Source organism: Phoxinus phoxinus, assembly GCF_949152265.1.
Source record: "Phoxinus phoxinus genome assembly, chromosome: 13".
NCBI classification, from domain to species: domain Eukaryota; kingdom Metazoa; phylum Chordata; class Actinopteri; order Cypriniformes; family Leuciscidae; genus Phoxinus; species Phoxinus phoxinus.
The window spans coordinates 5,489,704-5,506,210 of NC_136888.1; the positions used below are offsets into that span (position 1 = coordinate 5,489,704).

A 16,507-nucleotide genomic window follows, 5' to 3' on the forward strand; every position below is an offset into this window, starting at 1 on the left:
GCATATTATACTGATTTCTGAAGGATCATCTGACACTGAAGACTGAAGGCTGAAAACTCAGCTTTGATCACAGGAATCAATTACAGTTTACAATATGTGATGCGATCTGGGAAAACCCACCACATGGTAAATTTTGACATATTACAGGTTTTGATCCCATATTAAAGCTGTTTTCAAGCCCTTTCCAAATCTGTTTTTATTTCTTTTATCGTTTGTCTGTAACAAAAGTTATGGTCATCTGAAATCGGCTGATCGCTATGATTTTCAGAAACGGAATTTTGAGAAAAACAGATTTAATTAACGGTCGCGTCCTTCTACCGGGACGACTGGCGCTCTTTTTTTTAATTGCCTTTTTTCATATGACATATTTTAGTAATGAACATAGATTAGGTATCATACGAAAACTTATAAACTCAAAATTCATCCTGTGAAAACCGTTTTGAAATTGGACGATTGAGAGGCGAGCAAGATCTTTTAAACAAGCAGCTACTTCAGACTCCGTTGTTCTCTTGTGCTCTGCTCCGCATCACACAATAACGTTGGATAAAAATAAATAAATAAAAACTTGCGTGCCCTTGTAGTTTACACAGGACTGGCGGGACCTTTCTGGTATGTGGTTTATTTTGATAGGTGAACGGTCTTTGTAGTGTTAAGAGAAGGAGAGCTGTGCGCGAATACGTTTTTTTGCACCTCCGCTTCGCCGTGCGCGTGTTCTTAAAGAGAAAGACACAGTCTTTTCAGCTTGCCACTATAAATCGTCATTTTTCTGCACTAAACTAGCGAATTTTCCTAAGATATATTCAGAGATGATAGACAAGATGTTATAGAATAATAATTTAATGAAAACGTACTCGGTTACTAACGTAACCTCGGTTCTCTCTAGGAGAGGGAACGAGTACTGCGTCGAAAGAACGCTACGGGAAAGATATTTCTTTGTCGAGATTGAAGCCTAAAATTAATCCTTAATTTTGTAATATTGTAAAACGCTTTTCTGAAGCATACAACCTAGGCGGAGCAATACAGCTCACCCATTGGCTGCTCTGCCAGAAAAGCACAGCCTATGCGAGGCCAGAGACGCTGACCAATGAGGACGCTTCGCGCCCTTCTGCGTCACCTCCCGCCCAAACAGGCGTGGCCTAGGCCTATAAATACGAGCATAGCTGTCTAACACACTGATTTTCGTCAATGAAGCGACGCAGCGTGGGCACGCACGGCCATGAGACGCAGTACTCGTTCCCTCTCCTAGAGAGAACCGAGGTTACGTTAGTAACCGAGTACGTTCTCTTACGTAGAGTTCTCTCGTACTGCGTCGAAAGAACGCTACGGGAACCCTATGTAAACCGCCGTGCGTGCTCTTGGACCGACACAGACACCTAAGGGCGCGCGCGCCCTGGTATACAAGTGCCTACCCCAAGAAGTATAGGGAGAGCGGCTAAAATAGCATCATCCCTTTATAGTAGTGCCTCTTAAGGCACAATAGCATATATATGTAAATATAGATATATATGAGGGGTAATAGCATGCTCATGGGACACATTGTCAGTGAGTGATGCTTAAACATTGAAGTGACCTGGGCCGCAGCGCGGGGCAGGAACACTTATACATATTAAACATTAAAGTGACCTGGGCCGCAGCGCGGGGCAGGAACACTTATACATAGTCTTCTAGACCGAGAGCAGTTTAGCCTGCAACGCAGGAACCTCTAGGTTATAGAACCTAATAAATGTAGACGGGGAGGCCCAGCCTGCCGCCATACAGATATCTTGTAACGAGATTCCGCTATACCAAGCCCATGAAGAGGCCATGCCTCTCGTGGAATGTGCTCTGATGCCCAAAGGGCATTCCAAACCTCTAGATGCGTAGGCTAGCGCAATGGCGTCCACTACCCATCGAGACAGACTCTGTTTCGTTGCGGCTCGCCCTTTGGAGCGCCCGCTGAACGAAACAAAGAGCTGCTCCGTCTGTCGAAAAACAGCGGAGCGGGACACGTAAGCTCTTAATGCCCTGACCGGGCAAAGGGAGCTATTTCCGTCCTCTGAGGCCGGCAGGGCCGACAGGGAGATGACCTGAGCCCTGAACGGTGTGTTGAGGGACTTAGGCACGTACCCATGCTTCGGTTTCAATACGACTACAGAGTCGTTTGGCCCGAACTCCATACAAGAAGCTCTCACTGAGAGCGCTTGCAAGTCTCCCACACGCTTCACTGAAGCGAGAGCCAAAAGAAACACGGTCTTGAAAGACAGGTGTTTCATGTCAACTGAGTGAATAGGCTCGAAAGGGGCCCCTTTCATAGCGTTCAACACTGTAGAAAGGTCCCAAACGGGGACTGAAGGAGGCCTTGGAGGGTTTAACCTCCTGGCGCCTCTAAGGAAGCGGACCACCAGGTCGTTCCTGCCTAGTGAATGACCAAGCGTTGGATTAACGAACGCTGATATGGCAGCCACATAGACTTTGAGCGTGGATGGGGTTCTTCCCTTATCCAATAGCTCTTGCAAGAAGGAGAGAATCTCCGGTTCTCCACACTGAAGTGGTGACAGACCTTGATCTGAACACCATCCAGAGAACACCGACCATTTGGAAGCGTAGAGTCGTCTAGTAGACGGAGCCCTAGCTTGTTCGATCGTGTCTAACACTCCTCTTGGGAGGTTAGCGGGTACCCGTTTATGGCCCATACGTGTAGGGACCAAAGCTCGGGGTGAGGATGCAGAATCGAGCCCTTGGCCTGTGAGAGGAGGTCTCTCCTCACTGGAATCGGCCACGGGGCAGTACTTTTCAGTCGCATCAAAGCTGGGAACCAGGTCTGATTCGTCCAGTATGGAGCAACCAGTAGTACTGAGCATCCGCTCTCCTTGATACGCTCCAGCACTTGAGGCAGGAGTGAGACAGGAGGAAAAGCATAGAGCGGACGGCGGGGCCAGACTCTGGCCAGCGCGTTCGTGCTCTTCGAAAAGAATTCTGGGCAGTGAGCGTTTTCCTGGTTTGCAAACAGGTCTATTTCCGCTCTGCCGAACGTTTTCCACAGCAGACGCACTGTCTGTGTGTGTAGGGACCACTCTCCCGTAGGAACGTTGTTCCGTGAGAGTCTGTCCGGGCCTACGTTCAAGTGGCCTGGCACGTGCATTGCTCTTAACGAGCGCAGGTTGTGCTGGGCCCACACCAGTATGCGTTCCGCTAACCTGAATAGGTTCCGGGATCTCACGCCACCCTGGCGGTTTATGTAGGCTACTACCGACATGTTGTCCGAGCGGACCAGGACGTGGTGTCCTTTTATCCGGGGACAGAAGCGCCTCAGCGCAAAGTCCACCGCCATCATTTCCAGGCAGTTTATGTGCGGTAGTTTGGCCCGCTCTGCCCACTGGCCAAAGAGCGGTCTGCCGTCGAGCAGTGCTCCCCAGCCTGAGGTGGACGCGTCCGTGGACACCACCTTCAGGCTCGAGGAAGTCCCCAGGCTTACACCTGACCGGTACCAGTCTGACGCTCTCCATGGTGTCAGGGCTGAAATGCATTCCTGAGTGACCTTGAGGCGATAACGACCGTGTAACCATGCTCGGCGCGGTACGCGCGCTCTCAACCAGAACTGTAGTGGGCGCATGCGCAGCAGGCCCAACTGCAGCACTGTTGAGGCTGAGGCCATGAGGCCCAGCATTTTCTGAAATCTCCTGAGTGGCACTATGTGGCCGCTGCGGAAGGATTTCGCCATTTGCAGGGTATTTCGCCTGCGCTGTGATGACAGCTGTGCTGTCATAGACAGTGAGTTCAGATCCAGTCCTAAAAAGGAGATCCTTTGACTGGGAAACAGTGAACTTTTCTCCCAATTGACTCTCAGACCTAAGCACTCGAGGTGATCGAGTATTAGTGTCTTGTGGTGAGCGAGTTCTGACGGCGATTGAGCCAGAATAAGCCAATCGTCCAAATAGTTCAGAATTCGAACGCCTCGGAGTCTCAGGGGTGCCAGCGCACACTGCGCACACATGTCCATGCACACTGTAAATGTACGAGGTGCTAGAGACAGGCCGAATGGCAGGACTGTGTACTGATATGCCCGGCCCTCGAAGGCGAATCTCAAAAATCGCCTGTGACGTGACGCAATTTGTATGTGAAAATACGCGTCTTTCAGATCTATCGCCATAAACCAGTCTCCTCGGCGAATTTGCGCGAGGATTCTTCTGGTCGTGAGCATTCTGAACTTCCGCTTTGTTAGCGTTTTGTTCAGACGCCTTAGATCTAAAATGGGTCTGAGACCCCCGTCTTTCTTCGGTACCAGGAAATATCTGCTGTACAGACCCCCCTCGCTCTGAGCTTGAGATAAAGGCTCTATGGCCCCTTTGCTCAATAGCTTCGCTATTTCGGCTCGAAGTAGATGTGCTACTTCTATTTTTACCGTGGTTTCGACTTTTCCCGTGAAACGGGGAGGGAGTCGATGAAACTGTAGCGAATAGCCTCTTTTTATAGTCTCTAGCACCCATTCTGAGACCCCGGGAAGTCTTTCCCATGCATCTGCACGTGTGACTAGGGGTTGAATGTAATCTGGGCCCTGGTCGCGAAATGGCGGCGACACGAGAGCAACCGTGTGCTGTAACATGGACGCCGTGGCGTCTGAGGCGGGGGACATGTTTAACACAGTATGCGTCCCGCTCGCGCTCGACTCTCTGAGTTGAGAGAGAGCACGCGGGGCGAGCCCTACGGGGCTCGTTATGTTTGTGAATAAACGTGGGCGCTTGGTAGCGGGCACATTTATAACACCGGGGACACTGTGTTTGTGAACTGACTGACCGTTCGTTAGTTTCGTTTTTACAGAAACCGCGGAACGTGCAGTGTGTAGTGGTTGTGGGCACTGGACAGTGGGCACGCTCACTACATGTAAAGCACAATCGGCATGAGCCGATTTTATGTGTGCAAACCCTGTGTTGAACGGGGCTGTGCTTGTGTGAATGAATGGGCACTGGGTGGGCATTGCAGTTACACACATTACACCATCGGCCTTGGCCGGAACACCAGAAATTAAACTCTTTTTTAGATTTATCTGGGTCGCCGTGAAAACGGCGTTTGTGTGCAGGCAAACGGGCTTTACGGCCGGTTTGTTGGCTGCTAAATACACTGGTACAAACACGGAACTTAGGGCTGTACAAGCGAAAATCTTGGGTGGAAGTCCGGCCGCAGCTGGACCCGAACACCGTCTTTTTCCTAGCAGGGCTAGGATGGCGCCGAGGCCTCGGGCTTGAGTGAAATCTTGGGCCGAGGACCACGCGGTGGCGGGCGGCGTCCGGCGGAGCGAGACCGTGGTCTCTCTCGGGCCTGTTGCTGCTGGGCCGGTGCGGCGGGCGCGGGGCGCTGCTGAGTTCGGGCAGGCGGCTGTTTAGGGCGGCCTGTTGCGGAACTGGAGCGCTTTGGCAGGAAATGTCTCATGGCCTGCGAAGTCTTCTGTACCTCGGCGAATCGGTCCGCGAAGTCCTTCACGGAGGACCCGAAGAGGCCAGCCGGTGAAACGGGGGCGTCGAGGAACGCAGAGCGCTCCGACTCCGCCATTTCAGAGAGAGTCAGCCATAAATGTCTCTCGGAAACAGTAGCTGAGGCCATAATCCTGCCGATGGCGTGTGCGGCGGACTTTGTAGCGCGAAGAGCTAGGTCTGTGGCGCTACGTAAGTCCGGAACACTGATCGCGCCCGGGCCTTCCTCGTCTAGCTTGCAGAGGAGGTTGGCCTGGTGGATTTGAAGCACCGCCATGGTGTGCAGCGCCGATGCAGCTTGTCCGGCGGCGGAATACACGCGGCCGTTCAGAGCTGACGATGTGCGGCAAGCTTTGGATGGTAGGACTCCCTTAGCCCGCCGTCCAGCAGAGGGTGGGCAAAGGTGAGTCGCTACAGCCTCCTCGACCGGAGGGAGAGCGTGGTAGCCTCTGTCTCGAGCACCGTCCACTACGGAGAATGCTGGCGAGGCAGAAGTACGCACTCTGGCTGAAAAAGGCGCCTTCCACGATTTCGCTACCTCTTCATGAAGCTCAGGAAGAAACGGTGCGTGTCTGGAGGGGGGCGCAGCACGGTCTCCAGAGAGGAAGCGGCCATCCAGCCGGTTGAGTGCAGGTTGCTCGGGCGTCTACCAATCGAGGCCGAGGCTCGACACGGCCTGTGTGAGCAGACGCATCAGTTCTGCCTCGATGCTGATCTTCCCTCCTCTGCGTTCCGGAACAGCGGGGGAGGGGAGGTCCACGGAGCTCGCCCAACCCTCGCTCTCCGAAGCGAGTAGCGAACAGCAGTCATCATCCCCCTCTGATACAGCTTGCTGGTCGTTCTCCATAACGGACAAAGCGGCGGGCTGCGGCTGTTGTCCGTCGGTGAGCGACTCAAACGAAACGTTGAGAGGAGCTAGCGGCGGTGGCGGCGGCGAGCTCCTCGTGGAGGGAGGTTCCGGGACCCGCTGAGCGCGGCGCTTCTTACGGCGCGGCGCTACAGGGGGCGGTTGAGCAGCTTCGGCGAAAGATGCAAGGCGAGTCCGCAGAGTCGCGATTGGCATCATGTTGGCATCACCGAGAGCGATAGCTGCATGTTCCTCGCCCAAGCAGGAAACACACAGTTCGTGGTGGTCCCCGTCGATGAGCGCGGCTCGGCAGGAGCCGCAGGAAAAGCGAGACATCTTTAAAAAGACACTCGTTGCTCTTTTGTGAGGAAAAAATGTGTGACGCGGTAGGCGAACACACACACAAAACACACACAAAACTGAAAAGGATATTCCACGCCGGAGAAGCGCAGCAGGGAACGGCGGCTGAAGGCGGCGAAGGCGGCGGCTTCAGAAAAGGGCTCGTCCTGCTGAAGTGCTTGTTCCAAACGGCTGTGGCGGCTCGAATCAATCCAGCGATGCGTGCAGCTTCGTTGAATTTAAGAAAATCAGTGTGTTAGACAGCTATGCTCGTATTTATAGGCCTAGGCCACGCCTGTTTGGGCGGGAGGTGACGCAGAAGGGCGCGAAGCGTCTCTGGCCTCGCATAGGCTGTGCTTTTCTGGCAGAGCAGCCAATGGGTGAGCTGTATTGCTCCGCCTAGGTTGTATGCTTCAGAAAAGCGTTTTACAATATTACAAAATTAAGGATTAATTTTAGGCTTCAATCTCGACAAAGAAATATCTTTCCCGTAGCGTTCTTTCGACGCAGTACGAGAGAACTCTACGTAAGAGAACCCAATTTTGACAAAAAACTGACATTCGATCTATTTTTAGACCTTACTGAAAACGTGCCAGCGCGACATCCGACGGGTTTTCCCAGATCGCATCACATATATTCACATAGAAAACAGTTGTTCCCTTTCGAAAGGGAACTCTCACTGCGTCAATATGATATATGATATAAATTGTAATAATATTTAAAAAATATTACTGTTTTTTACTATGAACATTATGGCCTCAAAAAAAAATAAATGTCCGACCTCAAAAACTTTGACAGTAACGTACTGAATAAAATCATCCACCTTCACACTGTTAACTTAGATCTTTAGATAAATGCTGTCACTGTACAGCACAGGAATAGGTTTAATCTAAATTAGTTATTGTTTTATTGACATTATACTTTATATGAATAGCTGCACTAGCTGGAACAGCACATTTAATATTCCCTACAGGTTGATGTTATTTTCAGTGCATGATTGTTCTGGTTTAAGCGGTTCTCCCAGTCTGGCACTTTACCCAAAACCACTGTCAAACCAGCAAACCAGGCCAGGCCCGGAGACCGGCAAATCGTACGCTGTTTTAAGATGTTTTCGTCTTCAGGATCAGCTATCATCTTATTATTTTCCATGTTTTCATGGTATCTGAGTAGGTGCAGATGTGTTGTTTTTCTGTCCTCTTCAGCCTCTGTTTTCTTCATCAACAAGGCAGATTTACACTGGCAGCAGTCACAGAAATAACAGCATAAAACTGCACGCTGAAAAACAATCCTCTGCAATCATATTTGTGATGTGCTGTTCCTGACATTAATGCGCTTGTTTTTAACTTATTTAATGCATTATTCTGGGCTAGAAACGAAAGGTCTATCAGTGACATGCTGTTGATTACCAAATGACACGTCCATCGAATATCTAATTTAGAGTAAATGTAAATAAAAAAATGCATTCTTGTTTGCTTTATCAAGCTGAGGAATGGGTCAAAATAATTTTGGTAACACTTAACGACAGGGCTTGACATTAACACCCACCAAATGTGTGTGTATTTCAGCAGTGGCGTGTAACGCAATCACTCCTACAATATATATATATATATATATATATATAATATATATATATTTTTTTGTAGTCTTTTAAAAAGGCATCTGAAGTAATAAACTATACAATCCAATACATACAATAAACTATATAATATACACTTTCGATATTGCACTTACAGTAATCAGTCAAATACATACAAAATAATGTCAAAATGCCGGTTTTGGAAAGTATTTATGTAAACACAGTCATGTTTTATGTGAATGTAAACATTTGAGAAAGAAAACACACGTGTAACAGTTTAATGTCTTAAAATGACGGCAGCCTAATACACCTGCTGCCAAATTATGAGATAATATTAAAAATATCTATATGACCGTTTTTCCCCATAGTTTCGATGTCACAATTGTGGCCAGTGAAAATGCTGAGTGGCTAGTAACTTTGGAAAACCACTTGCGACAGTAACAAAAAAGTTAATGTCAAGCCCTGATTAACAACAGTTTAATTTTTAAACATTAGTAAACGGTATTATTTAACATGAACTAACAATGATATATCATTCTAAAGCATTTATTAATCTTTAAATTTCAACTTTTACGTATACATTATTCAAATCAAAAGTTGTATCTGTTAACAGTATTTAATGGACCTGAGCTGACATGTACTAACAATGAACAGCTGTATTTGTATTACTGACATTAACAAAGTAATAAAATACTTTTACTGACATTAACAAAGATTAATAAATACCGTAACAAATGATCTGCTCATTGTTATTAATTAATTTCAGTTAATGGATTTACACAATAAACACTATTAATTTTCTCTGTCACAGACACAAATCGGAGGCAAGAAAAACACAGTTGTTCTGCCGAAGCTGACTCCAGATACTCCCTACTCCATCACTGTTGCTGCAGTCTACGCGAATGGAGATGTCAAAGACATTTCTGGCCAAGGAAAGACATGTACGTGACCAACACGTGACTTCACCGCGTTCACAGGACCTGTTTGGTCACCCAGCTACATTCATGCATTTTCAAATAGTATGTAAAAGGCATAAATGAGGCATTGTTGACACGCTGAATAGATTTGTCTGTGTGTTCCCATAGTACCGCTGGGCAGTGTGAGAAACCTTCAGGTCACGGACCCCACGGTCAGCTCTCTGAATGTGCGCTGGGAGCCGGCTGAGGGGAGCGTACGGCAATACAGGATTTACTACCAGCCCGTCACAGGGGGCGCAGAAGACATGGTACGTCCCAGGGCTCCTCTTAACTATTATATCATATTCCAGGTCAACACTGTCAGAAATAGTGGTGAAGCTGAGGTGTTTTTCTTGAAATTGTGTGAATGTTTCTCTTTTAGGGTCATGGACATGCCTGTGTTGTGGAATGTGCGCACGGAAATTGTAATATGATTGTAACGTTAGCGGGTCAATTTGACCCGTAACTTTAATGGCTTAAGGCAGGTGCACAGACCCAAAAATAAAAATAAAAATTATTTTATGTCTTCAGTTTCTCAACTTCCCTTTGAGGGTATTTACATTTAGGCATTTGGCAAATGCTTTATTCGTTAATTTTTAATAGATCATGCATATAAATCAATGTTAGCTGCATGCTATATTGTATATGCTTCAAGAAAATACAATAAATTAAATCATTAAAAAAAAAAAATGTAAATACATTATACAGTAATAATACAGTAATAACGTTCATGTTTTGTGGGAAAAAAATTTGTATTAGTATTAAGTAGTATTAATGTTAAAGGTTGACTTTCCTGATTTTTTTTCATTGTGTGATTTTTGGCGAATTGTATTGAATCTAATTACGAACAGAACATAATGATTGGACCCAGAATCAGGGGTTAAGCGTGGTTCTCAGCAGCTTTTGCTAATATTAAAAATAAAAGGATTACAATGTAAAAGATTAATATTGTGTACATAAAGATATAGTGGAATCCGGCTGGTCCCGTTGATGGTCTGCTCGCGCACTTTAACGTCACGCACGAGCAGATCCGTTTGTGCTCTGGAGACGAGTTCGGTCTTTCCACCAACAAATTCCTCCATGTAAATAGCGAATCCGCCATGGGGCGAGCACAACTGGCAAGGGAATGGGAGATGAGACGTGGTTTATTGCACGTAAAGCCCAAAACACACCCATTACTCATTAAGAGAAAAGAGACAACCCTTTTAGACCATGCGCCGGGAGCGCCGACCATTTTTCCCGTTGTTAAACTAGCAAAAGAGGATTTGGATGCCCTAAGTGAACTTGCGCCGTGCGCTTTAGACCGTTAAATATGGCCCTTAGTATACGCGGTTCTTTGAATATGCAGATGAGCCCCGCCTCCACTCACTCACACAGCTCAGAGATCCACTCGTTGACCATCACACGTTGATCTGATTGGTTACAAGGTAGTTTGAGACGTCAGAAACACCAGCGACTTCAAACTGTGTTTTTAGTTCACTGCAGTTTCAAGGAGAAAATACTTAGCAATGGTGTTGACTTATGAATTTGCACATGGTTTGTCTTAAAGCATATTAAAAACACCACATAAACAACATTAAAAGCTTGATTTTCACCACAGGGGGACTTCAATTGCAATATGCAAAAATCCCAAAGTCTTGCATTGAAGGCCAGAATATCACAGAGAATTATGGTTGTGCTCTTTTGACTTGGACAATAACCAACCACAAAGTAACAGCCAGGCAACCACTTGGACAAGTGCATAGAAATGTACTAAATACACTTTAGCAAGCTCGTAGCAACATTTTGCCAACCATTCAAACATCCAGTGACTTTTGTAGAGACCAGACAAAAAAAAACTAAACACCTGTTATTGTTTGTTCTCTTAGGCTCAAGTTACGGGAAGCACCACCAGTACAGTCCTGAAGAACCTGCTGTCTGATACCGAGTACATCGTAACAGTAGTGCCAGTATACGCTCCTGGAGAGGGCAAGCGCATGTCGGAGATTGGAAAAACCTGTGAGTTCATGCAGCTTCTTCTTATTTTAGCACGATTGGAAAGCAAATAATTCCCATACTCATCCATCATATACTCCCCAATCACAGAAACCCTTTTGCCAAAGACTTCAATCCAGAAGGTGCAAAGTTTTCTGGCTTTACCATTCAAGTTTTGCACCTATAAATAGAGTCTCTGAGACTTGCCCAAAGATTGTGTCAGCTTTATTGGATTGATCACCAAGGGAGGAATGCCGATGTGTTGGCAACCCTTTAAATGTGACTCCAGGCTGGGCTTAATGAGTCTTCTTTATGGGGTGTAATGACGGAGATGCTGGAGTGAGGGCTACAAAGCAATCTATTTCACCAAATGTAAAACCCAGGGAGGTGCAAGGACATAAAAGCACCGTTATTTACTGCTGTCAGCTCAATGCTCCTCATCTTGGAGTCAAACTAACAGGTTTTTGTTGGCGTCACTGTTTTTCCACCAGTGGTGGTTTGCTTCCCATCATCTGCGTTACTTTGTTTTCCAAATTTCTTTGTGTGGCTGTGCCACGTTAATGCAAGTGTTAAGTGTTTAAAAGCTAGTATCAGGGTTTGTGTTGTTGGAAATCTAAAGCTTGTTGTTTCCATGATGTCATGATTGCTGATGTGTGTTAATCAAAGCTGTGCAGGGCAAGACACCCCAGGTGAATAGGGTAAAAACTTAAAGGGTAGATATCACCAAACTTCCCTGGTTGATTGATTACATTAAGGATTGGTATTACAAATTTTCGGAAATGTTATGTTTAAATATGCAAACTAGGCATTATAAAGGAAATCTTTTTTTCCGCCACGGAATACAAAAAAAAAAGGTAATTGCGACTTTTTATCTAACAATTCTTACCTTTTTCTCACAATTGCAAGTTATAAAGTCAGAGTTACGAGATATAAACTCGCAAGTTATAGAGTCCAATTCTGAGAAGAAGAAAAAAGATCACAATTCTGACATTTTCTCACAATTGCGCGTTTATATCTTGAAATTCTGACTTTATTTCTCCGAATTTCGAGTTTATATCACACAATTCGGAGTTTATATCTCATAGTTATGAGAAAGGAAGTTGCCATTCTGAAAGAAAAAGTCAGAATTGCGAGATAAAAAGTCGCGATTACCTTTTTTATTCTTTATTCAGTGGCGGAAACAAGCTTCCATAATTATCTACTGAACGCACGATAAAGCCAGCTTCAAAATGTGTTTAATTTTAGTGACATATTAGAGTCAAAGGTTTTTACAGAAAGGATTTTGGAAATCTTTTTTCATCATTCCATTATAATAAAAAAAAAAAAAAACCTGCCAGAATAAAATAAATTTTCACAATGTTTTGAATGAAATGTATAAAATCAAGCAAATGATATATGAAGAAACCCCTCTTCAAAAACTTTCAGATGGGAATAAAGATTTACCATTCAAGCCCTTTAAAGATAATATATAAATTGTATTTGAAATCTACAGACACAAATAGATAAAGTGCAATAAAATAAACTCAACAAGCCAAATAGCTCAAAATATCAGCATCAACATATTGGGTATAATTAATTACTAAGTAATCTAATTACTGTAATTTAATTACATTTCCCTTGAAAAAGCAAACTAAGGGATTACTCTTAATTACAGTTCTCATGTAATTGCATTAAATACTGTATAGACTTTAGTAGGTAAAATGTATGTTTCTAATGTAACCTTCTCTCTTTAAATACTTTGGTCATTTCAAGTATAATTTATGCACGTGTATATTGTTTATTTAAAAGAATCAAAAGTGCAGTTTCGTGTCTGTCCTTGTATTGTTCGACTGGTTGAGCTTGATAATGGATTTAGAAAGTAATTAGTAATAAGTAATCCAATACTTTTTAGAGAGAGAAATTAGTACAGTAATCAATTACACTGTTGAAAATGTAATTAGTAGCTAGTAATGAATGACTTTTTTCGAGTAACTTACCCAACACTGCTGGAGACTAACGCAAACTCTGCGTATCAACCACAATGAGTCGGCTCTGTTTTAGTTCACAGGCCATTTATCCAAACATGAGATGCGTCTCTCTTGACCCTTTTGAAATGTTTAATTTGATTCTGTAGTGGTTGACATTGAAACTTCCGTTGCTACTATTGTCTACGTAGGAAATCCTTATTTTCAGGGTCATATAAATAGTTGTAAATTTCTTTACCTCTTTAACCACTCACTCCTTTTACTGTCTTTTCGTTTTATGATACGGCTCCCGCTCATGTCTGAAACAGTGGTGCGGACCCCTGCCAAGAACATCCAGGTTTACAACCCCACCACAAACACCCTGAACGTGCGCTGGGAGCCGGCGTCCGGAGAAGTGCTGCAGTATCGGGTCGCCTACGCCCCCCTCTCTGGAAACCGGCCCTCTGAATCTGTAAGTCCTTGTCGTTAGGCTCGCGTGAGAGAACGCGCAGGAAATACCGCCATGACACTTTTGAGTGCAACGGTCTGTTTTCAATCGGTCCCTCTGCAAAGATGTTTGTGTGTTTAATGTCGTGTAACCTCATTCTCACATGAACTTCATTGGCTGAGAGGGATTTTCGCAAAGCTCCGAAAATCCATAAATGGCTTTTATTGTTGTCAGACCCTTGCGTAAAGAAAGCAGCTGTGGGAAATCTGTATCAGTCCAAACCGGTTTTATTTCAGCACTGAGGAAAACAGAGTTCGAACTTTCTGTCTTGTGTCTCAACAGAACTAGCTTCTTTATCAGCAGCCACGAAGACCTTGTGGAAAACTCTTATGGGCGTTTTCCGTTACTACGGCTAGTTTTCCAAATCAGTTGCATTGAGTCAGAAATTCTCAGCGCTTTCAGTTTAACCTCCAATATGCAATGAATTCTTTCAATTTTTCCACTGAAACACTGAAAAACCCCAAAGCACAGAAGTGCAATCAATCGTCAACTGGTCTCAATTTTCAGAATAAAGGAAAGTGTTGTCAGGAGTGAAAAAAGGGAGTTCTCATGTCATTGATTGGGAATGCAGTGACCCCCGTGACCTGGCATTGTGAAGAGTGGTGAAAGGAGGAGATTGCCTGCCTCTGTCGGCACGTTGTTCACTCGTATCACTTCAACTGATAGACCATTAACACATCAAAGGAGTGTGTCCGCTGCCTCTTGCTTCGCATTGGCTCAGAAAGTGATCGCTAATGATTGGGTTGGAAATCAGCGGTGACACAAACATCAGTAAGTGCAAGAAGTCATCTCTAGAAAAACAGCCACGCTTCTTTCTCAGGGTGTAATATATCAGAGATTTTAAAGCCAGCAATTCGGCTGTTGATCAAGAGATTGTACAGTTTTTCCTCAATCGCTTTGGCTTAATTCTCAAATGAGAAGTTCAGATCTCTGAATAATTTGTTTCTTGTTCACATCAGATTTGAATTTCTTATTGATTTAAGCAAATTGCATGTGTTTTGGCACATATGAGCAACAAGAGTAAGAACAATTGTCTACAATTTGCACAGTGACTAAATGCACATGGCTTGTTGATCAAAACTGATCTGAAAACTGATGAGTTGATTCTCAGCGGAACTCTTCACAACTTCTAAACATTCTTTCACGTGTGAGCCATCACATGCAAAATGATACACTCAGTGATCAAAATATGTCAGACATGTTATATTCCATAAATATTTATGACATGTGACGTGTGTATATACATATGGAGTTTTCCGACAGACATTTGTCTTTAAAGTATATTTATTTTTGTTGAAATGCTTAAACTGAAAATTCTTGTCATGAAAGAGCAATGGGAAGATGTGCATGTGTTAGAGAAAGACATAATAGAGTGTGTAAAAATAAACAAGAGACTGAGAATCTTCATTTTAGATGTAACATTTCTGCAAAAATAAATTTACTGTATAAATACAAATTTGTACATCAATTTTACCTACTGTCTGAATCTGTATTTAAAATGCTCAGTGTGATACACAGACAAAACATTGACATGGCATTTTTGTCCAGTATAGAAAGCAGTAGAAAAAACATGAAATTTGTACATAACAAATATTTCCATGGTGAAAACACATCTAAACATTTTGACCAGTGTGGCTCACACGATGACAAAACTTTATTTTGGTGCCATTGGCCAATTTACTGACACAATAACTAGGTTTTGAAGCATGAATTAAATGTTTTGGCATTTTGCAGAAACGCCATAGAGTTGTGATGTTCCAGCAAACAGTTGTGACAATTGAGCTTACAGTTTAGAGAATGTTAAAACTGTTTTTGAACAAATATGCCAAAAGCGAGTGAGAAAAACTGTAATATAATGTTGACATTTTTTGGAGACGGCATTTTGAATAAAGTTTTTTTTCGGACATTCTCCTAACAGTTAAGTACCCCCCAAGTACTTTTTTTTTTTTTTTTTCATTACCATAATGCAAAAAATATATCTAAACAGACAGACTGACAGACCATTGATTGATAGATTGATGGATAGATAGATACACTTTAGGTAGATAAAAGAGATAGATAGACAGACCATTAGATTAAACTTGGAGCAAATGTTGTTCTGATGATCCTAAAATAAAGTTGAATTACATTTTTACCCATTTAATTTGCCTTTTGATTTGGTGGTGAAATGTGACTTGCATATGTCCTTTGTGAGATTCACTCATTAATCATTGCAAAAGCATTTGAAGTCTCAGATGTCAGTAGTTAACAAAGACAGCCTCTGTGTCCCTGGTGGTTAACTATTCCTTGTTGTTATTGTCTGTAAGGTCCTTGTTCCAGGGAACACCGTCACGGCCCTGCTGGAGCAGCTGGAGTCAGACACACCGTACTCTGTGAGTGTGGTGGCCCTGTATGCTGACGGAGAGGGCTCCTCGGTGTCTGATGATGGGAAAACACGTGAGTCTGAGCGCAGGAAGCCCTTTTTTAGGTGTTCATGGCTCACTCTCAGGACTCAGTGCCATTTGTGCAGTGAAATGTCAGGATTTTAATGTATTTATACTTCAGTTGCAAGGGTAGCTGCTAAAATTTCGGGAAATCTAATTTCCCAACTAGGATTGTTAGCAGATTTATCATCAAAATGTCAAACGTTTGATTCTCGAGCTATTTCCCACAATCCCAACTCAATACATCATTCCATCACATGGCTTTACTAAGCAATACCATTGCACCACCCTACACTTGTGCAAACACATTTCTACACAAAAAATGACACAATGACTTTTCCCATGACAGAGAACTACTGAGCTCTCGGAGGCATAAGTAAGTTCAGTATGGTTGTTATTTAGATGATAGTAAGTCACAAATAGCACACAAATGGCCCAGTTTCTTGGGAATGATCCTTTTGCCTTCTAATGCATTATTTTGAGGGATAATTTTG

At 44.1% G+C, this 16,507-nt stretch overlaps 1 protein-coding gene across 3 annotated transcripts in view; it reads left to right on the plus strand.

Annotated features, from left to right (window-relative positions):
• Positions 1-16,507, plus strand: part of col12a1a (collagen, type XII, alpha 1a) — a 95,458-nt gene that overhangs the window by 47,983 nt on the left and 30,968 nt on the right. For all 3 annotated transcript variants that reach the window (XM_079633364.1, XM_079633363.1, XM_079633365.1), the window contains 5 exons: positions 9,021-9,150; positions 9,295-9,434; positions 11,034-11,163; positions 13,412-13,554; positions 15,897-16,026. In XM_079633364.1, coding sequence (XP_079489490.1) covers positions 9,021-9,150; positions 9,295-9,434; positions 11,034-11,163; positions 13,412-13,554; positions 15,897-16,026 — 673 coding nt within the window. The remainder of the gene's footprint in view (positions 1-9,020; positions 9,151-9,294; positions 9,435-11,033; positions 11,164-13,411; positions 13,555-15,896; positions 16,027-16,507) is intronic.